At 48.6% G+C, this 26,032-nt stretch overlaps 1 protein-coding gene across 1 annotated transcript in view; it reads right to left on the reverse strand.

Moving 5' to 3' along the window:
- LOC116830057 (rho GTPase-activating protein 39-like) overlaps positions 1–26,032 on the reverse strand; it is a 126,822-nt gene that overhangs the window by 52,573 nt on the left and 48,217 nt on the right. The window contains exon 2 of the mRNA XM_032789248.2: positions 17,000–17,398. Coding sequence (XP_032645139.1) covers positions 17,000–17,398 — 399 coding nt within the window. The remainder of the gene's footprint in view (positions 1–16,999; positions 17,399–26,032) is intronic.

Here is a 26,032-nt window from a genome sequence, read left to right on the forward strand (position 1 = left end):
TATGTAAGGTCTTGGAAAAAAATTTGAAGGAGAAAGTAGTTAGGGACATTGAGGTCAATGGTAATTGGGACAAAATACAACATGGTTTTACAAAAGGTAGATCGTGCCAAACCAACCTGATCTCCTTCTTTGAGAAGGTAACAGATTTTTTAGACAAAGGAAACACAGTGGATCTAATTTACCTTGATTTCAGTAAGGCATTTGACACGGTTCCACGTGGGGAATTATTAGTTAAATTGGAAAAGATGGGGATCAATATGGAAATTGAAAGGTGGATAAAGAACTGGTTAAAGGGGAGACTACAACAGGTCGTACTGAAGGGTGAACTGTCAGGCTGGAAGGAGGTTACTAGTGGAGTTCCTCAGGGATCAGTTTTGGGACCAATCTTATTTAATCTTTTTATTACTGACCTTGGCACAAAAAGCGGGAATGTGCTAATAAAGTTGGTGGATGACACAAAGCTGGGAGGTATTGCTAACACAGAGAAGGACCGGGATATCCTACAGGAAGATCTGGATGACCTTGTAAACTGGAGTAACAGTAAAAGGATTAAATTTAATAGTGAAAAATACAAGGCTATGCATTTCGGGATTAATAACAAGAATTTTAGTTATAAATTGAGGAGACATCAGTTGGAAGTAACAGAGGAGGAGAAGGACCTTGGAGTATTGGTTGATCACAGGATGACTATGAGCCGCCAATGTGATATGGCCATTAAAAAAGCTAAAGTAGTTTTAGGATGCATCAGGTGAGGTATTTCCAGCAAAGATAAGGGGGTGTTAGTACCATTATATGAGGCACGGTGGACCTCATCTGGGAATAAGGTGTGCAGTTCTGGGTCTCCCATATGTTTAAGACGATAATTCAAACCGGGAACAGCTTCAGAACCGGCGCTACTAGGATGATTTCGAGGAATGGAAAACCTGTCTTATGAAAGAGACCTCAGAGCTTGCCTTGTTTAGGCTAAACCAAAGAAGGCTGAGGGGGCAGTATGATTGCCTTTATTAAAATATAGAGGGATTAATATTAGGGAGGGAGAGGAATATATTTAGCTTGTACCAAATCGTGCGACACAATAACAATGATACTAAAGTGGACAATAGGAAGTTTAGACTTTGAATTAGACGAAGGATTTCTAACCATTAGGGGAGTGAAGTTCTGGAAACAGCCTTCCAGGGGAGTAGTGGGGCAAAAGATATATCTGGCTAAAGACTAAGTTGATAAAGTTTATGGAAGGTGCGGTATGAATGGATAGCCTAATTTTGCAATTAATTTGGCAACTGAACTTTTGATTATCAGCAGGGTAAGTATGCCCAGTGGTCTGCGATGATAGTTAGTGGATGGATCTGAGTTACTACAGAGAATTCTTTCCTGGGTGCTGGCTGGTGAGTCTTGCCCACATGCTCAGGGTTTAACTGATCGCCATATTTGCGGTCGGGAAGGAATTTTCCTCCAGGGCAGATTGGCAGAGGCCCTGAAGGTTTCTTGCCTTCCTCTGCAGCATGGGGCACAGGTCACTTGCTGAAGGATTCTCTGCAGCTTGGGGTCTTCAAACCACAATCTGAGGACTTCAATAACTCAGACATAGGTTAGGGGTTTGTTATAAAAGTGGATGGGTGAGATTGTGTGGCCTGCATTGTGCAGGAGGTCAGACTAGATGATCATAATGGCCCCTTCTGACCTTAAAGTCTGTGAGTCTATGCTTTGGGGGGAGGAGGGGGATCTGTGTGCTTTGCCATCAAGCTGGAGATCTGGGATTGCGCTGGGTACTGGAACCAAACCCAGCAGGACCCGACTGCAAGCATACGGATGGTCTGGAAACAGCCCAGCACCTTCAGGCTCAGGTGAGGCAGTCTCTGACCACCTCCTGCCTGGGAGCTTGGCCCGGTGGTGGCTACATGCCCCACTCCTTCCAGCCACCACCACCTTGCTGAGCTGTATGTGCTGTTGAGTGTGCTGATGAGCTGCAGTGCCTCTCATTCCACAAAACAATGCGCAGCGAGGTGGGGGCAGCTGGGAGAAGCTGGGCACGAGGCCACCACCGCACAACCTCCCTGGGCAGGCAGCAGATGGCAGACATGCGGCAGATGGCCACCACTGTGTGACCCCAGGATGGCAGGCAGCCCCATGCAAACCGACCCCAATCTGTATAAGGGTTGTGTTTGCGTCGGGTATGGAAACAACCCTCCCCCTTCTGCCCCTCACTTGGCTCAGTTCGGGTTCAAATGGGCTGTGGCCTACTCGGGTTCAGACTGGGCCTTAGAATTAGGCCCGAGCAGAACCCCCGGCTGGGAACACTGCACCTTGGACCTAACAGAGAAGAGATTAGGGGCTGGTCTACACTACGGGGGAAAAATCGATCTCAGATAGGCAACTTCAGCTACGTGAAAACATAGCTGAAGTCGAAGTATCTAAGATCGAATTACTCACCGTCCTCACGGCGCGGGATCAATGTCCGCGGCTCCCCATGTCGACTCCGCAACTCCGTTTGGGTTGGTGGAGTTCCGGAATCGATATAATCGGAATCGTCTAGGTGAGACGCGATATATCGATCCCCGAGCAATCGATTGCTACCCGCCGATACGGCGGGCAGTAAAGACATAGCCCAGGAGAGTCACAGAATGTAAAGGAGGTTTCACAATACACTGCCACAGCTGGGCTGCAGGCTGCCCGAGCCTTCTCAGTGCTAGTGGTCCCCAACATGTGCCTAGGCCATCTATAGGCTACTCCCCTGGACGTGGTCAGCATGGCCAACTGGAAAGGTACACAGTATCCGAACTGGGGGTGCAGCAGGGGCAAGCGAATGGTGCCTGAACTCCAGTGACTCATAAGGAGAGCACAGTAACCTGGTCCACAGCCTAGAGATCTTTGTCTTGCTGACCCCTCATGAGCCCTGAACTAAGCAACTTACATTAACCAGGGGGGCAGAGCTGGGCGGGCCAGGTGGGACTGGAGACAAAGTAAATGTGTTGAAAAACAGGCACTGGAATAGCAGCTGCCTTCAGCTCCCATTTATGCAACTCAGAACAATTACCAGGGGTCACTGTCCTGAACTGCAGTGCAGCTTTGATCTGTGGTGAAAAGTATTTTGAGTTGTTTTTACAATTGAAGAGGAAACACTCATTCAGCACAGAGACTACAAAGAAACAAACGAGCTGCATCCTGTGCGAGAAAGGCTAGGGGCGTGAGCAGGAGAAGCAGCCTGTTTTTTCAAGTGGTAGCTGTCCAAGCACACAGGGCTGCTCTTTAAAGAGCGCGTAGATTATCCATGGCCTAGGTCTGAAATGGGCTCCAAGCCCCAGGTCACATTTCTAAGGGATTGCCACCTAGGTCTGGAACGAAACTGAAGAGACTATGCAGTCTGGTATCAGAGGGGTAGCCGTGTTAGTCTGAATCTGTGAAAGCAGCAAAGAGTCCTGTGACACCTTACAGACTAACAGACGTATTAGAGCATGAGCTTTCGTGGGTGAATACCCACTTTGTCAGATGCTGCCTGGGTGAGCTACAGGAGCCAGAGCTCCTTCCAGGGAGTGCTCATCACGTTGGCTTTGGGCAGTCACATTCTCCAAGCAGTTCATTCAGCTCCATGCAGCTAGGTCTGTGGGATGTTTCTGGGTCTAGGTTAACAGGCCATGTCTCTTCTTGCTGCCTAGCTCATTTCAAGGCTGTTGTTACAAAAGCAGATTAACCGAGCCAGAGGCAGAAACTCTCATTAGTTTCCACAATTGTCCTCCAGCTTTTGACTCCCTCCAGGGGTTCACCAGGTGTTGAGTTCAGGTTGATTTATCCATTACTCCCATTGTCTCCCTAGAGAACAAGTGCTCAGTTCCTGTGCAGTCTCACCTCACCTCCATTCCCGTCGCATCCACCCATGGCTGTAAGTGAGGCTAGGAACTAACTCCCTTCCACAGAGAGCAGGCCCTGCTAACAGCACCATTCCCTGGGGCAAACGAATCCAGGTTCACTTTCCAGTGCACTTTCTTCTGCCTGCTTAATAGGAAAGGGCAGGGAAAACCTGCCCAGGTGGTGAGTCTCAGGGAAGAGTGACAGAAAGGGAAGGGGAGAGTCATTTGATTTGTAAAAATCTACAGAATCATAATTTCAATGGTGTCACCTTCTGTGGTGTGATTGGGGGTGAGGGGTCTCACTGCCCACCCCACTGGCTCCCCGCTCCAGGTCCTCCAGTTGGATATTTTGATAGTGCATTGGTGTCGGAAATGGGTCGAGTTGGGGGTCATTCGAAAGCTTTTGCTCCCATGAACGCAACGGTACCAAACAACAACTTGAGAACCGTATATGGAGATATAGTCAAGAAAATAGTTTAAAATGAAAGTTTTTTAAATTATACTTCAAGCAACACATCCCTGTGTTACATAAAAAAGGCAGTGATCTTTGGTAATCCCAGGGAAGTTAGCCTTGACATGTAGGGCTGAAAACAGTTATTCAGCAAAGTCATCACCAGTGTTGTCTCCATCCGGGCACCGCTACTGCCATACTGATCCTTGTCCATGCCGCACTTGCACAGCTCCATACAAGGCAGGCTGCTGGCCAACCATTTGCAGGGCGGTGAGCATCTGGTCTTTTCGCACGATCATTCAGTTGGCTGACAGATTGATACGGACGCACATGGTATTTCACACATAACTGGTGTGATCAGTCCATCCACCGAGACCCATCCATGCCTGATAAGGGATGGTAGTTTTGGATGTGCTTGATCATCCCAGAACCATTCCATTGCTTAATAATTTGCCCGCTTGATAACAGGTATAAATGCACTCCTTGTCAGTAGCAATTTTTTCCATGTCTGCTTCTTGAAACGCATCCACCAATGTAACTCTGCAAATGTAGTAATGTTGGTCTTCAAATGGTAAACTAAGCCTATGAACACCTCCAGTGCCTTTACAACCTCATCAGTGACTCTCTCAGCTGCTTAGAACACCTTCAGAGTGAGGAGAGAGCCTTCCGAGGCTGAAGCAAGTGCCAGAGGGAATGATCCATGTATGCAACCTGCCAGTCAGACTTGGTAGCCCCATGATTGATGTTCAAATGCAATGGAACATTGCATATGTTGCAGGTGAAAGGCAAACTAATACACATCTTGCATGGTCTTCCTAAGCCAGCACCTATTGACAATCTGCCCTACGCCAGCAGAGGCCTTCCAGCATAGCAAACATAGTTGGTTTGGCTGAGTTACAAGCTCTTGGAATACCAGAAACTCTAAACACCTGCTGTGATTTGGCTGAACACTTCATTATGAGGTACAGAGAAAATACTGGAACTATGACAATGACTGACCATGCTGTAATGTAGCATGGTGGGACCTTTGCCATCTGCTATCTCTTCAAGGAAGTCTAAGTTATCAGCAGCACAAAATATAAACCTGTCCTTGATAAGGTCGGGGGAGGGGGGGGAAGGGGGGCAGGGACGTACAACCCTTCATTCAGTTCTACACAGCAAAGCACCTCATTTGCAATTGTGGTCTCCAGGCACAGTACTTTCTGTAGTTAATGGAAGAGCCAGCACTGTGCATAAGCCACACAAGGAATCTGCTACAGGTTTTGGAATGAACTGTTAAAACAACAGCCACTTGTAGCAATAGACTATGCACATGCCGCACAATTGTCGTGTATGTGTTGGAAACTTTTCACTCAAGCCCTCGTATATGGCGCTTTGTGATAAAATGGCAGCCTAGTGTTCCATCAGCTTCCCATCATACTTGCTGGTGCTGAAGTCACTGTGACCACCAATGCAGCACCTAAAGGAGTAGTACAAGTCACGCAGTATTATTCTTTCAATCTTGGCATCTGAAACTCCCACGTACTGCAGGACAAAATGCGTTTCCCTAAAAACTTAGCAGCTGCAAACAAAGTCTTCATACTACTGTTGACATCAGTGCGTCTTTTACAGCTTAAAGGATATACACTGTGATTCATTTCTTCATATAGGATTGCCAAAAACTAAACAGATATTAGTCCATATTACCCACAATTCACCTTCGGTAAGTGCCTTTCTGCTAAGCATTTGTTCCTCTTCAATCCAGTTCAAAGCACATATTTCTTTGAACTTAACCTCTACATCAGCCATCACCACCACTTTCCCATCCATTAGAATCGCTCCAAGGAAATGTATTAACTCCAGCTGAGTTTCACAGTTTGCAGTAGTAAAATCAGTATTTGTTTCAGTAGCTTTTTCTTTTTGACACAACACATTACAGCCATTCTTGTACCACTCAATGTGATATGCCATAGGCGTCTTTTGGGTCAGTGTGCCACTTTACTTTCCATTCAATGTTCTTGCAGAGTGACAGCTTCATACAGTTTCTCACCTGTCTCATGTGTTGAAACTGCTTAATGGATGGCTTCCGTCTGACCTCAGAAGAAACAAGTGTTCTTGAAATGCATGCCATGTGCCATAGCATAAGGCGAGTCTTGCCCACAGCTGGCACTTGTCCCAGCACTTTCAACTGTTTTCTGATGCTCAATGTACTTCCTCTCCAACCTTGCCAAATTCAGCTTATGGGTGCACTTCATACAGCATGTAAGATATCACCAAGCATTGTGTTTAACCAAGTCTTCTATACTGGTATTCTCCAAAACAGCGAGCTACTAGTCGATACTCTTCATCTCCCCATTTATGTCTAAAGATGGTCAAGACCAAAATAAAACCAAGGATTGTGTAATAAATTAATTACAATCCCAAAGTAATCATGTTATGTAATGTAGGTTATGTGACTATGTGCACATGGTTCGTGGATGGATACCAGTCATTTCTAGCTTGATGCTGACCTCTTAAATGATGCCTCATTACGATTCTTTTGGCATAATAGAAAAAGCTGACAATCGGTACCACCGAACTGCTTCTTTTTAGCTGATGATGGCAAACCAGCTTGGAACACTCCCTCCATTTACAGTAATCTAACATTAAAAAAGTTAATCTGGTCTCACTTTCAGAGCATTAACTGTTAACACAGCACTGTTAGTTGAGGCCCAAAATGTAACTTTGTGAGGGCTTCATGTTTAACATGCCTGTATTAAAGTAAAATTTTAAAAAGTCGGCTTTTAAATATTTTTCAACTATTGATCTACATAATTGTTCTAGGTATGTCATGTCTGGTACCACTGGTGTTTGTGGAAGAAAGGACTTTCAAGTGATACCCAACTCAACCCACTTCCAACAACACTATTATCAAAATGTCCACCAACCAGAGGACCTGGAGCTGGGAGTCAGGGGGCAGCGAGCCACATCAGAGGGGACACCACTGAAGTTGTAATTCTGTAGATTTTTACGAATCAAACGATACCTCCCTTACCCTTCTATTGTTAACATGCCCTAGGAATTACACATGCTCCCAAACTACAGAGAGAAATGGAATCACAGAAATGCAGGGCTGGAAGGGACCTCCAGAGGCCATCTTGTCCAGCCACCTGCGCTAGGTGTCTGCATAACCTGTTATTGAAACCTCCACTGATGGGGGAGCTGTGAACATGACGACACTTGGGGGATGCAGTGTCTCGTTGCAGATGGACACACCAAAAAGGGCAATGTTTATTAGGGAAGGATTAGGTACTTGGACTTTGCTAGCCCCTGCTGGCCTCCCTGGCCGTCTGCTTGTACTTTTAGGGAAGGGGGCACTACCATGGCTGTGCGTTTCCTGGTTTGCATATGGCTGGGGTGGTTTTTCTGTCATACTAACATCCTACCCAGTGATCTCTGGGAGACCTCAACAGAGCATCTCCTGGGTCTGGAACATATGAGTCTGGGCTTTGGCAGAGCCCCGTTATGTGAGGACACAGGGTGCAGAGCACCCACGAGGGCAATGGTGACTTTACCTCCATCTTAAGCAAGAGCTTTGTACCACAATGTGAAGTAGAAATATAATCAGCAAATGACTCAAGGCATCTGTCCTTGGAGCTACTGACAACTGCCTGTGGGGTGCAAGGAGCTATCTGTGCCATGGACTCCCAGACCCCTTGCAAACCAAAGACCTTTGGTAAAACGCAGTGTGCAGGGGGACAGGGATGCAGTCTGAGATGTTTCCCTAACATGTTATCTCCTCCACGGTCATTTCCACGCTGCCAAACAAAATTTTGCCTTGGCAGCTCATGCTGCCTTTCCCATAAGACTATCAAAGCACCCTGAAAATTCAGGATATGGAAGGGGTAGAAGCTGGGAATGGATGACAGAGGATGGACAGGGGTGATCTAGCGATGCAGCAGGAACACAGCTAACACCAAAAGGCCTGTCCTGAAGCAGCCTTCCTCATGCAGGGCTTTAACGCTGTCTACACTACAACAAAACACCCACAACTGGCTCAGGCTCACAAAAGTAGATGCTAGGAATCCGGAGAACATTCCTTGTCCAATTATAAAGATTTTAAAAAATCAACATCCTTTGGTCTAAAATGCTTAACATAAGAACGGCCGTACTGGGTCAGACCAATGATCCATCCAGCCCAGTATCCTGTCTTCCATCAGTGGTCAATGCCAGGTGCCCCAGAGGGAATGAACAAAACAGGGCAATTACTGAGTGATCCATCACCTGCACCTGGCAGTGAGAGGCTTAGGGACACCCAGAGCATGGGGTTGCATCCCTGACCATCTTGACTAACGCCATTGATGGACCTATTCTCCATTAAGTTACCTAACTCTTTTTTTAATCCAGTTATATTTTTGGCCTTCACAGCATCCCCTGACACAGAGTTCCACAGGCTGACTGTGCATCGTGTGAAGAAGTACTTCCTTTTGTTTGTTTTAAATCTGCTGCCTATTAATTTCATTCTGTGATCCCTGATCCTTGTGTTATGTGAAGGGGTAAATAATACTTTCTTATTCACTTTCTCTACAATATTCACAATTTTATAAACCTCTATCATATCCCTCCTTAGTCATCTCTTTTCCAAGCTGAAAAGTCCCAGTCTTATTAACCTTTCCTCATACGAAAGCTGTTCCATACCTCTAATCATTTTTGTTTTCCTTCTCTGTACATTTTCCAATTCTAATATATCTTTTTTGAGATGGGATGACCAGAACTGTACACCGTATTCAAGGTTTTAGTGTATTTATATAGTAGCATTATGATATTTTCTGATAACGCTTATAGTCCTTAGTCCTCCAGCAGCACACCCTCTCACTCTCAGCATCTTGTGCCTCTAGCTCCCAGCTCCTCACACACACTTCCTCCTCTCTGGCTCCTCCTCACCTGACTGGAGTGAGCTCCTTTTTAAACTCAGGTGCCCTGATTAGCCTGCCTTGATTGGTTGCAGATGATCTGATCAGCCTGTCTGTCTTAATTGGTTCTAGCAGGTTCCTGATTACTCTAGTGCAGCCCCTGCTCTGGTCACTCAGGGAACAGAAAACTACTCATCCAGTGACCAGTATATTTGCCCTCTACCAGACTCATGTACCCCACTGGTCTGGGTCTGTCACACCAGTTACTGATCCATGAGAGGACCTTCCCTCTTATCCTAGGACTGCTTACTTTGCTTAAGAGCCTTTAGTGAGGGACCTTGTCAAAGGCTTTCTGAACATCCAAATACACTATATCCACTGGCTCACCCTTGTCCACATGCTTGCTGATGCCCTCAAAGAATTCTAGTAGACTGTTGAAGAATGATTTCCCTTTATAAATGCTGCATTGACTCTTTCCCAACAAATTGTGCTCAGCTATATCTGATATTTCTCTTCTTTACTGTAGTTTCAGCCAATTTGCCTGGTACTGAAGTTAGGCTTCCCAGCCTGTAATTGCCAGGATCGCCTCTGGAAATTTTTCAAAAATTGGTGTCACATTAATTGATCTAAGCCATAGGTTACATACCACAGTTAGTAGTTCTGCAATTTTATATTTGAGTTCCTTCAGAACTCTTGGGTGAATCCCATCTGGTCCTGGTGACTTATGATTGTTTAATTTATCCATTTGTTCAAAAATCTCCTCTACTGACACCTCAATCTGGGACAGTTCCTCAGATTTGTCACCTAAAAAGAATAGCTCAGGTATGGGAATCTCCCTCACATTCTCTGCAGTGAAGACCGATGCAAAGAATTTATTTAGTTTCTCCACAATGGCCTTATCCCTCTTGAGTGCTCCTTTAGCACCTCAGTCATCCAGTGGCCCCACTGATTGCTTGACTGGCTTCCTGCTTGTGATGTACTTGAACAACAATTAGAGATGTTGATGGGAAAAGGTATGAAAAGAAGACAAAGACTGAAACAGTCCAAACAAAACAGCTTACTGATAGAACTCAAGATCATGCTTGGTAAACACAAATAGTGTGGGACTAGAAATCAGTGAACCAAAATTAGTGTGCTGCAAACTAGGCTTAACTGGTGGACAAAATAATGAGAAATTTCTGTCCCACCATTCTCTTTGTGGGTCCTTAAAGAAACTTTGGGGAGAAAAATTGGCTACTAGAGCAAGCTATAAAACTACACCTGGGTTCAAAAAAGAATTAGGTAAGTTCATTGAGGACAGGTCGATCAATGGCTGTTAGCCAAGATGAGCAGGGTCACAACCACATACTCTGGGTATCCCTAGTTGGGACTGGATGACAGGAGATGGATCACTCAGTAATTGCCCTGTTCTGTTCATTCCCTCTGAAGCACCTGGCATTGGCCACGGTCAGAAAGCAGGATACTGGTCTAACCCAGTATGGCCATTCATATGTTCCTATGTTAGCTTCACCATCATGGCAGCCACCCTCACCATTTTGGGGGGCCTTCATTGTTCTGATCCTGAGAGATGTCCTGACCAGACCAGGACAGAGAGAGGGACCTAGATGACATCATCACCTCTACCAGCCCCAGCTGAATCCAAAGCACCACCTGGGATGAAACAGGATCAGACTGTAACACCAGCTCCAGTCCATCTCAGCTAACCTTCCCTTTCCCCAAAGGACAGCTATTACCATCTTTAATACCATCTGTGTGACTGTCAAACAAGATGCTTTTTCCTTCTAAAACCCTCTCCATCTAAAGGGAAATGGAGCACGGAATGTTGTTAAAATGAAAACCCTATTTAACACTTAACATTTCAAATATTTAAGTTTCTCCTTCTTTCCTTTATCTTTAATAAAAGGTTAAAAAGGATGTTCCATGGTGTGTTTACCATGGGACTAAGCAGGCTGAGCTCTCTGGATACCAAACCCCAAACCTTGTTTAACAGTTTGATGCTGGATGGCGACTGGGTTACTTAAACACTGTTAGCCCATATAGTGTATCGAAGTAAATACCCTAAGCCCATATCTGAGTTATCATGGGGATATCTGTGTGAGAGATGCTGGGAGATCTCCCAAGAGTGTAGTTTCTTTAGCTGGAGGACCCCAGGAAGTGTTGCTATCCCAGGGCGGCCTCAGAGGCTCACTTTGAAATGAGCAGTTAGTAAATCTTTGATCCCAAATATGACTGAAACTGCAACTGGCCTACAAGGAGCAAATGTGTTAAACGAACGTAATGATTTTATTCCTGCTCTAAGTGCAAATCTCAACACTTGCTGACACAATTGAGTCATTAGGGCCCTCCACACTCCCACAGCAGGGCAATGGTTCGACTTCTGCACTGGGGCTGGCCTGCCGAGACCACACAATAGTGCTGGATGTATATCGGTCATGCGCCCACAAAGCCACATGCTGGTCATGCGCCCACAAAGCCCTGTGGTCTCTAGGAAGTTCAGCTGGGACCCCAGCTGTAGCTTGTAGGTAGATAATGGGGTACAGTAGAACTCCTGAAGAATGAGTTGTCAGGAGAGGTTCCTCAGGCCCAGCTGTGCTCCTCTGGGTCTCAGCTTCTCCTGGCTGGGAGCTCTACAGGGCAGGGCACAGTTGGGACTCTGCACACGGCTTGGCAGGATTTGGGGTCACAAGGAATGAAAATAAACAAACACTCCCAAAAGGCTTCCCCCACCAGTGGATTGTGGGGTCTCTCTCCAACTGGTTGAGCCTGGGCTTGCCACACAGCTGGAGTTCAGGCTGTCCCTTGTACAGAGCCCAAGTCAAGCAAGTGCCAGCTGGAGGGGACGGACACTTCTTCGGATGGGCTCAGCTGGGACTCTCCCCAATCTCTGACAGAACTCCCCCTGCTCTCAGATCTGAAGCAGTCAGTCCATGGGCTGCTGTTTCATCTTTCTATTTCTGGCTCTTCTCAAGCCTCCCACACCTGCTATGCTGAAACCTGAGCCTCTCCTTCCTAGGACAGCCTGACAAGCTAGAACAGATGCAGCCTAACACAGCCCCGACTCTCACTCTCCCTTGGGAGCAGAGGAACAGCCTAGCAGGGCTTGGGCTGGAGAGCTGTGCACAATCACAGATAACTCTGGCCGCTTGTTTTACCCCAGGAATGCCTCACTCTTTCCCACAGGATAACTGTGCTGGCAAGAAGCTGACTTTGATTTTGAAGACACTGGTGTCTATATCTTCTCTCTCACGTGCCCATCACTAGGTCTGAGCTTGAACATGGGCGGTGACTTCATGAAGGCAGTGAGGGAACAAGGATGGAGACAGAAATTCCACTACCCTTCCCCATTCTCTGGACTGGGTGTAACATGTCTTCCCCAAGCTAGGGTGACAGCTTGCCTGACCCTCCAAGTGGCAACAGGAACCTTTCGATTCCCGTGAACAGCCACATGTGCATGACTCTGCGGCCCCCTCATTCCCAATAACTAAGGAAATTTGCCTTCAGAATCAGTGGCTCTTGAAAGGATAAAGTGGTTTCTACTTTGCTTTGCCAATCAATCTGTACCTCTGTTGTTGTGATTCAGGGCGCTGGAGTGGCTGCACTGCTCACTCGTACTGAACACAGCAGAGGCAGGTACTTTTTGCTGACTGGAGCATTGTGCTGGAAAAGGAGAAATCACCATGGTATTTTGGGGTATAGCTTCACAGCCCGCAGCAGCGAGCCTCCCCTCCCGGGCCTACAGACTCAGGCTTGCGCTGCCACACTATTAATGCCCGTGTAGATGCTGCGCTCGGGCTCTGAACCCACCTCCTCCCTAGGCTTCAGAGCTGAGCTGCAGCTCAAGCAGCAACATCTACACTGTTATTTACAGCAGGGTAGCGCAAGCCTGAGTCCGTCAGCCCAGCTCAGAGACTAGCTTCCATTTGCTGTGTAGACACACCTCAGTGGTTAGCAAAGCCCTAGGCACTTGATCTGAGATGGCGAACGCACCCCGCCTGGCACAGCTGGGGACTCTGCTTTGGAGGCAGGGCTTAGGTAGCACTGGGAAGGAGGGGGGGAGAAAACACAAGGGGCCAGAGTGCGTGACCAAACAGTGTGCCTTCCCCACAAGGCCTCTGGGAAACACAGCAGCATCCCCACCTGAACGACCAGCTGCCAATTCCTGCCAGCCACTCCGCCCCAGATCATCGTCCGGGTAGCAAAGGGTCATCTCCAGAACAGGCCGCTGGCCCTGGCGGAAGAAGGACGCAGCACAAGGGGCGAGCGAAGGGAGAGACTCTTCTCAGCACAGGCATTGGGAGAGCAGGTGATAACTGCTAGGTCTTGAAGTATAAACAGAACCAGAGCATGTTTCAACTGTGCTCCAACCTTAGCTTTTAACTCAGTTAGGACGTGGGCCAGCCCCACCTGTGCTGAATGGGCAGGCTGGATACCTACCTACCTGGCACGGCAGATGTTATAACATAGAACACATAAAGAATTGTTTCCTCGTGGAAAAACAGACAGAGCACGAAACAGACGAAGGATAGAGCCATTCTCCTCGCCGCAGGAACTGTGGAGTGAGGTTCTCTGGCTTGGCTTCTTTGGGAGGTCAGACTAGGGGACCCCAATAGTCCCTTCTAGCCCATCTATGAAGAGAGATGAGCAGACAAGAAAGGGAAGAAAACAGTCTAGTGCAGGGGGCAGGAGAGAAAGCCAACCAACCATCTGCATTGTTTCTAAAGATAAATGCCTCATTGTCTTGGGTGCAAATACTTATGAAGATGCCACGTTACAAACAATGTTGTATCTGATTTCTCTTGATAGGGCTCTAGGACCATGTCCTGCCTCAGGAGGAGGGAGAACACGTTTGTGTCTTTGTCTGCCGGGAAACACGCAGGCAACGGAAATCAGGCAGGTGTCTTACTATCACTACACCTACTACACTCTTACTATTGTAATAGATACCCGGGCAGGCGCCCCTAGTGCAGAATGCCAGGGCGATGCCAGCTGGACACTTGCAGCTTCTGACAGCAGTACTGGGTTTGGAAATACTTGACTAGCTAACGAAAGGTAGGAAGTTACTCCTGCAATGTCCGACGTTTGCAGGGGAATTACTCCCAGCCACTGGAACCACGGCCCGCCTATTCCTGCCTGGCAAACTCCAATCCTGGACACACATTGAAAGGTCTGGAAGATACGTGCCCACGTGCAGTGGAACCCTGGGCGACTCCCCCTGCAGGACACTGGCCTTCACAGGCGAGTTCGCTTTGTAGAACAATTCTGAAAGACAGACCGGACAATAGTATCAACTGTACTGCTCCCTCCCGGTTCTCATCCTGTGCTCCTCACCACAGAGTCTGAGCACTTCATTGCTCCAGCACTGACCCACTGCCCAGGCCTTCTGTAGCCTTCCCATCCCTCTCAGCTGCCTGCCCTAGGCTGGAAGAGCCCCATAAGCTGCTGCCACAGGGTACGACCAGGATGGAGTGGGCAGAAGAAGCACTTCATCGCTGTCCCTCTCCCAGAACCAGGCTGCCTGATACAGAGAGAGGTCATGATGCCAGCTTACGGTCCTTTCACGGCTCAGTGTGGGAGAGCCTGCTCCCTGGACTTCGTGCTGTGCCTCTTTTTGCCTTTACAAAGGGCTGGGATGTGCTGTGCTCTGCAGAGATAGCCCTTTAACTGGCTGGATTCCCTTGGCAGAGCTGTGTGAGTGACCCATCAGCAGAGCCACAGGCCAACAGGAGAGATATGGCCAGTTCCGGAGTAATCTACAGCACAGGAGAGCAGGTCCCTTTTCGAGATGGAATTGGACCTCCAAGTTCTGCTCATTCTGATACATTGCTGTAGTCGGGAGGCAAGGGGTGGCCAGGCGGCTACGCTGCTCCCTGCATGCCGGGAGGAGCTGGAATTGGGGGCGCAGCCTGGACTGGGAGACTCGGGCACACGTTTTGTGCATGCCGCTGGTAACTTCCACTCTGAGTGGCTCAAAGGCCAGCAGTCTCTCAGGAGGGTAGTGTTGGAGTACTCCAGAAACTCTCTCCATCAGGAGGACATGCAGAGGGAAGCAGTGGAAGATCCCTGAACCCAGCCCTGGCTCCCCCCAATCAGAGTTTCAGGTCTTTCCCACTCTTGTCCCAGAGGATTCATGGGAGCCCATGGCAGCACGAGAGCCATCTTCTAAGCTGTGCCGATGTAATGAAACAGATGGAGCAAGTGCGGCACTGCAGAAGGAGCCAGACACTCCCAGCAGCAAATGGGAAAAGTAGAGAAGTCTAGCTGGCCCCTTGCCTCCAACTGGCCCTCTGAAAATGGAAGGAAAGCTAGAGGCCATGCCCAGTCCTCTAATCCCAGAGGCTGCTGTGAGTGGGGGAGGAATGTGACGGGCGAGCTCGCCAGGCAGAGCACAGCACACACCACAGCGTTGTGGAGACAGAGATGTGCAAAAATGCTATCTCAGAGTTTCCAGCTTTAGGGCCCATTGATTTCAACTCACAATCTAGTCAGGGCACATTAGGAGTTTTGCCCCAAGAAATATGGTTTTAGGCAACACCACGAACGAGTCTAGCATACAGCAGGCTGTTCGCTAGGACTCCTGGCAGCAACACTGCCAGACTCCGCCAGACATGCACTGACTCAGAGAAAACTTGCTTGCCAGGGGGATTTGTGCCATGATTTTGCAGGGAAAAAAGAGTCTGTAGCACCTTGGACCCATCTCTCCTTCTTCCCTGCAACTCCTGCTGCACAGCACTACCCCAACATGCTAGATGCCAGTCACACAGGCAGGAGGACATCGCCTGCCCCAAAGAGCCAGCCATGAACGAGGACTGGCTCACAACAAGGGTGATTGTGTTCAGCTATTGCAAATGGTAACGACACTGGGCTGGAGCCAGGAGACGTTTTGTTCCCAGCTCTACCTCAGACTTCCTGGGGGACTTTGATCAAGTCACTTGCCCCTCTGGGCTGCAGTTTCACAAGCTGTGAATCCCCCTGGGAATTTAAGCTGCCCATATCTCCACACTACCTGAGAACTGCGCACAACAGCAACACGAGCCCAGGCGAAGGCCTCCTGGGGAGTCTCCTGACCCCCCGCCCAGGACTTCAGTCCTTCACAGCGCAGCGTGCGTGGAGCGCCCCATGCACAAGGCAGGGGAGACGTGCCCATGTCGACAGCAGGGCTGGGGGAGTGGGAAAGCAGGGACAACAGCTGGCAAAATCCCAACAAGAAACACATTCGCTTGTTGTCAGATCAGTTCCTCGGAGTAAAAACAAAGCCTCTAGCCAAACATACTAGCATCCAGTTATTGTTCCTTGGCTGACGTGTGCAAGTGACCGTCAGCTCTGCCCTAGCTCCTTGGCAGTCACACCCCTCACAGCAGCCCCGCTAGGCTGGCAGAGAGAAAGGGCTGGGGCAGGGTAACAGGAAAGGAACCTGCCGGCCCAAGACCCCGGTGCAGTCCAAGAGGCTCTGCCCCCAAAGGTTTAGTCTCCCACCTGGTACCCTCTACATAAGGAGCTGGTAGCCTGCGTCTGTGGCTCGGTAGCTTGGCCTTTCCTGGCAGCCTCTCCACTGTGCAGCCCCAGCTGTCCAGCAAGAGGAAGCGAATGATTCAGCCTGAGTTCACCCTTAGATCTAATTCCAGCATTTCACCCCGATCGCAGCGCACTGAACACAGCCTGCTGTCCAGCCAGCTATCCCCAGCGGGGACCCCAACCCCCAGTGCAGCCAGCCCAGCTTCCCAGGCTGTGTCCTCAGTCCCCAAGTCCACACCCAGCAGCTGGTGCCTGCAGGGCAGAGAGCTGCACAGCAGTTACGCAGGAGAAAGTTGTAGGCAGTACAAAGCCGTCCTTACCTTCCAGGGTCTGGCCTCTTCTCTGCACTGCTCTGCCCCGTGCTCTTCTCCACCTCCTGCAGCAGGGCCGTTTGGACCGGGCTGTTTCTTCCATCACTGCTTGCACTGTCTGTGTGCTGAGGCCCCCTGCAGTCAGACTGGGACCTGCGTTTCATGGCCTGGAGCTGTGCCAGCGGCACAATGTCACAGCCCTGTGGCCGGTGCCATACGGTTTGCTGGGTGATGGCATTGTAGTAGTAGAAGCGGTTGTTGTTCTGGTCAAACAGCTCCCACCACTGCTTCTGGTCCGACTGGCGAACTCTCAGGTTGGGAGGTGGCTCCCAGCCACACTCACCGGTGGCCAGGTTGACATACATTCGCTCCTGAGAGCGGGGCTCGATGATCTCCACCCAATCTGAGCTGCAACAGCAAAGAAAGGCGCAGTCAGTCTGGGCTGGAGGCACAAGGCAACAGGAATACCCCACGGGCATGCAGCCAGCTACCTGTCAGTCCCTGGGCCAGGACTCAGGGTAGGAACAAGCAACCAGGCTCTGGATCAGTGTTACAGTGACCTGTGTGAAGGGGGAGCTATATTGGGCTGACACCTTTTTAGTGGAAGGAGGCCTACACAGCGTTTCACATCCTGCTTATTGTTTGGAGCCACAGGACAATGAAGTCCAGACTCCGTGTTCAGCTGGAGGAGCATGGGAGGTGTCAGGTTGTCACAGTCACTCCAGGACACAAGCAAAGGGAGGCAGCTGTTCAATCCTTAACAAAGACACCTCTTTCCAAGAGAGCATTAGTCACTGACACAGGTTCAACATGACCCCAGGTTTTAAACAGTGTGATCAAAACCCCACTTAGCTCTGCATTCCCTTGATTAGCCATTTGTTTCGTATGCACTAGTTCTCCAGTCACTATGAAACCCTCTGTCCTCAAGAGGGTCTGATTTCTAGTGTAACAGCACAAGAAGAAAAACCTCTTTGTTTTCAGCCTGGTCTTCCAGGCGCTATCAGAAAACAGCAGAGAAGAGCACATGCCCTTTCAACAAAGGGGCTAATAGCTCAGGCTGCCTTTCTTGCAACAAGCCAGAATGGCAATGGCAGGGCAGAGGACCTCTGAGTGCCAGGAAATACCAAGCCGTGGCTCTCACATGCATAAACAAAGGCTCCAGGTGTGACCCAAGTGTTGCTGCTTTGTCAGGGAAACTGCAGCCACATATATTGCACAGCTGCAGGAACTCAGGCCTCAGGACCGGCCTTGCACACAAAACTGGCACCTGCCTCAAGGTGTGAATTACAAGCTATGTTGTTCAGGCCAGATCTGGTGAAACAGAATGCTGCTACTTCAGATTCAAAGTGCCCTATTTTGATTTAACTGAAGTGGGATTTTTACCATTGAAGTTAAGGGGAGAACTGGGTGTTCTGCACTTGGCCATTCATTTAAGTGCCTAACTTTAGGGTCTTGTTTCTGAAAGTCTGGCCTTCATCTCCATGCAGTTTGACCAAGGGGTCTTCAGTCTGCCCGTCTTGGAGGCCACTCAGAAACTGTTATTGAATTAAAAGCATAAACTGCTCAGACACGGCACTTGGTTCACTTTCATCTGAACAAAGGGCTGCAAGAACTCCTCTCCCCTGCACAGGTGAGTCAGGAAGGAGAGGGTTGGATCTGGGTGGGCCAGCCCATAAGAAGACCCTGGAGAAAGGTGACTTCAGGTCACTTCTTTCATGGGAAGGAGCTGGCAGGACTTTCCCGGAGAAGGTGCAGAACCAGAACCAGTAGTGGTGTGCTGGTAACAAGCATGGCTGACGGTGTGCTCAGAGTACAGCATAGCAGCAGGTGCCCAAGGCTGGCCCGCAGGGTTCTCATTTACAAGGGTCTCTCTGAAGGTTTGGCCTGCTGGGGAAGCCAAGGAGCTGCAGGAGTTTCCCTGCAGGGAGGAGAAGACACAAGCCCTACAGCAGTGAGATACCGTGCGCCACTAGAATGCACAGGGCAAGCAGGACAAGTCAAAAGTTCAGCTGATCACAGAGAGCAGGACTAACAACCAATCCGCGATGAGCTCTCTGCCTGGGCCCTGAGCCGGTACAAAAGTAAATAGCCCGGCCAAACGCCTAACAAATGAGCATATTGGGAAAGACATAGAACACCCAGCACTAGCCCCAGCATTAGGCCTGGGTAATGGGCAGGGGCCAGGAATGCTATAGCAATGCTGGATTACATCTGAAGATTGTTCCCTAACATCTGCATTCGTCTGCAGGGGCTTAGCTTCACTTGATGGCTCTTCCCGGGAGGAGTTTTAAGAGCCCAGCTCTTTGATATTAAGGTCACTGCAAGGCATTAGGCTGATCAGTCAGGTGATATTCGTTAGCCACTGGGGGTAACTGGGCCAAACGATTCAGAAAACCCACCAGCTCCTTCACAGATCACACGCTTGGGCACTGGCAGTCGTTTTACCTCCCTTTCCAATTAACACCTCCCCCCAGCATTCAAGGCAATTCCCACTTCTGTTAACCCAGCTGAGGATAGCATTAGTGGGCCTGGGAGTGACAGCCTCTTGGTTTGGAGATGAAGACCAAGCACAAAAAATCTCCTGGTGCCTGTACCACGGTTATGGAGCAGCACAATTACACACTGACAAGGGCCCATTCACAGAGCACAAACCAAATCAGCTCCCACACAGCTCACCACCGAGCTGCAGATTAACCCTTTCATGTTCTAAGTTGTAAAATGCCCCTATTGCAGCTGGCCCTGGGCACCGTACCGTGTTAAAACACTGCCAAAAGCCAAGCCAGAGCTGACAGGAGTGGACTTTGTCTATAAACTCCGGTCCTCGTGCCTTTGGGCCAGAAAAGAGAGAGAAGGGTAATTAACTAGGGCCAGTCCGACCCACAGGAACCGCATGTTCTAGCAGAGGGCCCTCCACAGAGAATATTCTGATCTCAGATCCCAACAGTTTACATCTAGAGGGCAAGAGCCAGCTTCACTGCTGAGGCAGAGCATGAGCGAGATGCAGCCCCTTGGACAGTCAAGATCCACACTACACTGACAGCAACTCCTTGAATGGCACCTGGAAGGGACCAAGAAGCCACTCGTGCACCAGGCTCTTTATGACCACTCCCGATCAGCTGTTGGAGCTTCTGGCTGGTTTTCACATGTAGCCCCATGGAGAGCATATTGCAACCTTCAGCCTGGGTCATGACCAGGCCCTATGGAACTGCAGCAAGGCCCATGCCAAAGAGAAATGGTCACAATCACCACACTAAGGCCAAAGCCACTTAGAGAGTCAGAAATTATCATAGAAACAAAAAGAAAGGGCCCATATTGCTAACCACTTCGAGGGCAGCTGGCCCATCCCCGCCAAACTCCAGCGTGTCCCCAATCATCCAGGATCACGTCCACCTACCAAGAGAGCCCAGGCAGCTTGTTTTCATTCATGTCACTGTCCCAGGAGAGAGACAAAGCTGCATGATATCAAAGCCCTCGGGGCACCCCCCCCCAACCCCCACCCCCTCCCACTCTGCTGGCCTCCCGTACAAATCAGTTCGGAAAGGGGGAGCCAGGGGTCCAGCAGGAAGCAAGTAGCCTTCCACTCACCTGCCAGGCCACTTCTCCATCCAGAGGCGTGAGTCTTCGCATCATTTATAAACACCGAAATAGAATTAAGGATACTCCAGACAGGTGTCCAAGGCTAACCCACTAGCCCCAGTATTCACCCCAAACTTAGGGTACACGTGCCCCTCCCCCTCGCAGGGGGAAGCATAATGCTCAGCCCACGTGACCACCATACACAATGCCAGGGCAAGTCACCATCTGAGCGCCTCTCCACAGACAAAGCTAAGTACTCCCGGTAAGCTGCTTTGGCTGCGTTTGCTCTCAAATGGCCCTCAGCAAAACCTGCAATTGGCTCTCAGCCAGCTGTCGGGACTCACGCCGAGCCTGGCTCTCCCACAAGGTGCAGGCTGCAGAAGGGAGTCTCAGGTTATTTTAATCCTAGTTATTTTGACTAATTCAAATTTGTACGTTAATACCGAGAGGAGGGGACGCTGCTGGGGTGTGTTTCACTAGAGCACTCTGTCCTTTCTCCACACCCGCGGAGAGGATCTCTGTCCTTTCAGCCTGCATGTGATCTCTACAGTAGCAATGTGAACAGACTGGGGGGCAGTGTGGGCATCAGGAATGCCAGCCAGGAGACCGCTGCAGGACTCAGACAGGGAACGGGAAGGGCCTAGCAAGCTGTAGCTGTGTGGACAGAAAGAAAAGGCTAGATCTCAGAGATGTTATGGAAGCAGCGGCCAAGTGCGGACACAGCCCAGACATGAGGGCGAGAGAGAGGGAGGAGCCAAGTTATGGGCATGAGTGACAGGATGGTGTTGTCACCAGTGATAAAGAGATGGGGGAGGCCAAGCTTAAAACTGACCAAGAGAGATCAAGAGGAGCTGTCGAGACAGGCTGAGGGGAAGAACTGCAGCAAGAGACAAGGTACAAGAGTGGAGATATATTTTGTGGGAGAGGGCAGGGAGGGATGTGGTCACTTGGGCCAGTGGAGGGTCTAAAAGAGGACAGTTAGGCCAGCAGTGCAGAATAAGTGACTCACATCATGGCTCAACAAGGGAAGGGAGAGGGAGTTCCCCAGCGTTTACGTACACCAGAAAAATGGCTAAGTCCCCTGTTGCATGATCAAACTATTTAAAATTCAGCAGCATTGTACTCCACATCCCTTCTGCCAGCAGCCATTTGCAAGAATTCAGCTCTGAAACAAGAGGAGGAGTACTTGTGGCACCTTAGAGACTAACAAATTTATTTGAGCATAAGCTTTAGTGGGCTAAAACCCACTTCATCGGATGCATGCAGTGAAAAATATAGTAGGAAGATATATATACACACAGAGAGAACATGAAACAATGGGTGTTACCAAAACGGCCCATTTCCAGCAGTTGACAAGAAGGTGTGAGGAACCTGAGAGGTGAGAAATAAACATGGGGTTCCTCACATCTTGTCAACCGCTGGAAATGGGCCATTTTGATTACCACTACAAAAAGTTTTTCTCTCTCTCCTGCTGACAATAGCCCGCCCACCTTAACTGATTAGTCTCATTAGAGCTGGTATGGCAACACCCATTTTTTCATGTTCTCTGTGTATTTTCCACTGCATGCATCCGATGAAGTGGGTTTTAGCCCACGAAAGCTTATGCTCAAATAAATTTGCTAGTCTTTAAGGTGCCACAAGTACTGCTGTTCTTTTTGCGGATACAGCCTAACACGGCTGCAACTCTGAAGCTCTGAAACAAGGGGCTCTGGAAGTGTAGCTATTTCTCAGAACAGAGGGAAGGCAGGGAGTAAATACTGAAAGCAACTTCACAACCCCTTCTAATGGCACCAGTCTCTGGCTGTGTTTGTGTTGCTGCTAACTATAGCCTGCTGCTCTTAGTGTTTTCTTTTACCTTTGTGTGTAAAGGCAAATTAATCTGAGATTTGGGCTTATGGCCTCTTTGTTCTGGTAAATATCTGGAAGCTGTGAATTGCCAGGCTGCAATGAAACAAAGGGACATTCAGATCACTCTGCACCACACTCCACTTCAATTACTCTTATGTGTAAAGAAAGAGTCAAAACAACAAAAGGAAAAAGAGAAAGAGGGAGGCACACATTCCTAGAGAGAAGCCAGCACTGGGCTGACACAATCCAAGCTTAGAGCATCAGATCAGGAACTCTGCAAAGCTGTGTTAAACCCAGGATCTTAGATAGATAACATCCCAGCTTGGAGTGCCCTGTTGAACATAAAATAATCACAAGCCAGCCTTATCAGGTCAAAGCAAAGTGTCCCTGGCAGTAGTGTGAATGTGAGGGGACAAGAAGGAATCAGCATGATGGTTAGAGAACAGCCTGCATCACAAAGTTCAGATCCAGATCCCAACTCAGAGTAAGTTCTGTTCCAGGGTTTTACTGCTGCCTATTGTAGAGTGCAGGGTCCAGTCGCAAAGTCTGGATTTACTCCTACATTTCCCCAAGGGTGAAAGAGTGGGGGTGGGTGGGGGTGTAATACGCACTCATATAAGACAAAGCCCAAATATCAGGACTGTCCCTATTAAATCGGAACATCTAGCCACGCTAGGTCAGGGCCCTCTCAAGTAAAACCCAGGGCTTTTTGCCTGGCCTTCTCAGGAGCAAACTCTACAGTGTGTACGTGCATCTTCAGTCATCTTGGCTGAAATACAGTAACACTCCAGAAATCAGCCCAGAGCCCTACCTGACCAGGTCTCTAGACTTGGTAACAGGTTTGTCATGTAGTCAGTAACCAAAGCTTAAAATGATTCATTTGGCTGGCAAATAAAGTCTCTCTTTGAACCACAGAAATACAGCCCCAGCATGTAGCCACTATTGTTTCATAGATTTCAGATGTTTCCTTTGCATTCCATAAATACACAAATACATTCCAAGGGTTGTAGTGTTTTGAAAATAAAGCGCAGCTCTGGGCTGCTTGCTACGGAACTTCCGGAAAAGACTAACAGCAAAGGCATTTACTCGCCCAGTGCACGCTGAAATACCTGTCTCCGAAATGTTCCTCCATTGCACTGGTGGCAGCCCCGCGGGGAGCACTAGCATAGATAAAGCACTGTGGCTACCAGCATTTTAAGCACACTGCCCACTAGACATGCTCGGAGATGATACCCAAAACACCACTGGGCACACAGTGGGGGCCTTATCTGTTGTACCATTAGGAGGTACGCAGAAGCTAGTCCAATGGTGAGAAGTTTTAGAGGAAAAAGCTAGTGTAAACACTTCCTCAGGAAGGAGCAAAACACAGCCTTCTGCACCATCCTGCTGTTTGTGGCAGGTGCACTGAGCTGGGCAGACATTTTACCCATTGATTTGCTCCATGGGAACCCACACAGCAGAGCTACAAGGCTCTGATGGCAACAGCCTTCACCATTTACTATAGGGGGGCTTGCTGCAAACTGACTTGCCAGCCTCCTCCATGCCCTGGTCAGCCAGCTAGCTCAGCTCCAGAGCTCCCCCAACCCTTTCTCAGCACAGAGAATGCAGGAGGTAGCAGCGGGAATACTTCACACAGGCAGAGGAGCTGTCCTCACAGCCTGGCTCCCTCCCTCCCTCTTTAACAGCCCTTCAAGGCTGACATTATTTACTTTAAATGCTATTTTATAAACTGGGCAGAGAAATAGGAGGCTGCAGCTCACTGTCTTCCTGCCAAGCTCCATGCCAGATTTAACTTGCATCTGCAAACTCTGCTCCTTCAAAGACAATCCGACTAAGTTTGACTCCCCCAGACTCCAGCGGACCTCGCTCAGCTAAGGCCAGGAACTGCAGAGCCCACCTCTAGCTTTCATAACCTTCCACTTTCCCAATCAATATTTCAGAGCAAAGTCTCCAGCACACCTGTTATTCTGCAGCCCTTCGGACCAGCTCCCGATGACAAGTCCTGCACAAGATCTGCACAGTCACTGCGAGGGAAAGAGAAAACACCAGCCTGCTAAGCCCTGTCATTTTCAAAGGCCCCAGGGCGCTGCATATTATTATCCTTCTGACTCATGAGAAAGCAGAGGTGGGAGAGTGGAGCATTTACCTACCCTTGAAACAGGAGAGTCCACTGCACACCTCATTTGGCCCAGGCAGCAGTGTTCCATGGCAGGAGGAAAACCCAGATTTTGCCCAGCTAAAGGCCCCATGGGCAGTGTGCCATTAGCCTGAGGTCATCACATTTTTATTAAATGGAACCAATTGCAGCAATACTCGACCTTACTCCAGAAACACAAGCCATGTAGACTACAAATGCCAGCATGCAATGCTTCATCTAGAACCCTAGCACGGGCCAGGCGTGGGACTGGAAACCTGGCACTCCTACATCTTCATCCCAGCTCTGCTGCTGCTGATTTCTGACCTTGGGCTTAGCTTCTCAATGCCTAAGCAACAGAGTGTGGCTACACAGCTGTGAGAATTCCTATTTGCACAGGGCTAGGTCTGTGCTAAGTACTAGCATTGCCCTAACAGACTGAGTCACATATGCTGCACACAGGAAACAAGATAGTGCTCAGACAGCTGCTAAGCCCTTATGGGCAAACAGAACCACAGCCCTTCTAAACAATGAAAAGATAGGTGGGGTCTCCTTGTTAGGCCTTTATCCATCTTCCTCTCCCTCCCTCCCCCACTGGCAGAGAAACCAGGAGTTGTAACTAAATGGAGGGGAGAAAATGCAGAACTGAGAAAAAGGAACGTGCAGAAGACAATCAAATTTAAAACAACAAATGAGAGAAAGGCAAGAAATCCAAGCGCTGCTATTAGGGACACAACTGTTTTTCTTGTAAATGTTACCTACGCTACACAAAAAATTGGACAACCAAAGATTTTTACTGGGCAACATGAATTTTGGCCAGGACAAGCACGGTGGAAAAATACTTTTCCAGACCAGGTCACATGGTCTTTAAACCAGTGCATAGATACCATGAAGCCTCCTGCGTAAAGATTCCCTGAGTAAGTAAGGCTTATTAGTAGAGCTGTCGATTAACTGCAGTTAACTCACGCAATTTACTCAAAAAAATTAATCAGTTTTAATCGCACTGTTAAACAAAAGAATACCAATTGAAATGTATTAAATGTTTTGGATGTTCTTCTACATTTTCATATGTATTGTATTCTGTGTTGTAATTGAAATCAAAGTGTATAATATTTTTTATTATAAACATTTGCACTGCAAAAATGATTTAAAATATTTTTCAATTCACCTCATACAAGTATTGTAGCGCAATTTCTTTGTCCTGAAAGTGCAACTTACAAATGTAGATTTTTTTGTTACATAACTGCACTCAAAAACAAAACAACGTAAAACTTTATAGCACACAAGTCCACTCAGTTCTATTTCTTGTCCAGCCAATCACTAAGCCAAACAAGTTTGTTTACATTTACAGGAGATAATGCTGCCCTCTTCTTATTTACAATGTCACTAGAAAGCGAGACCAGGTTATTTGCATGGCACTTTTGTAGTCGGCATTGCAAAGTATTTATGTGCCAGATATGCTAAACATTCGTATGCCCCTTCAT

Source organism: Chelonoidis abingdonii, chromosome 14 (genome assembly GCF_003597395.2).
Source record: "Chelonoidis abingdonii isolate Lonesome George chromosome 14, CheloAbing_2.0, whole genome shotgun sequence".
NCBI classification, from domain to species: Eukaryota; Metazoa; Chordata; order Testudines; family Testudinidae; genus Chelonoidis; species Chelonoidis abingdonii.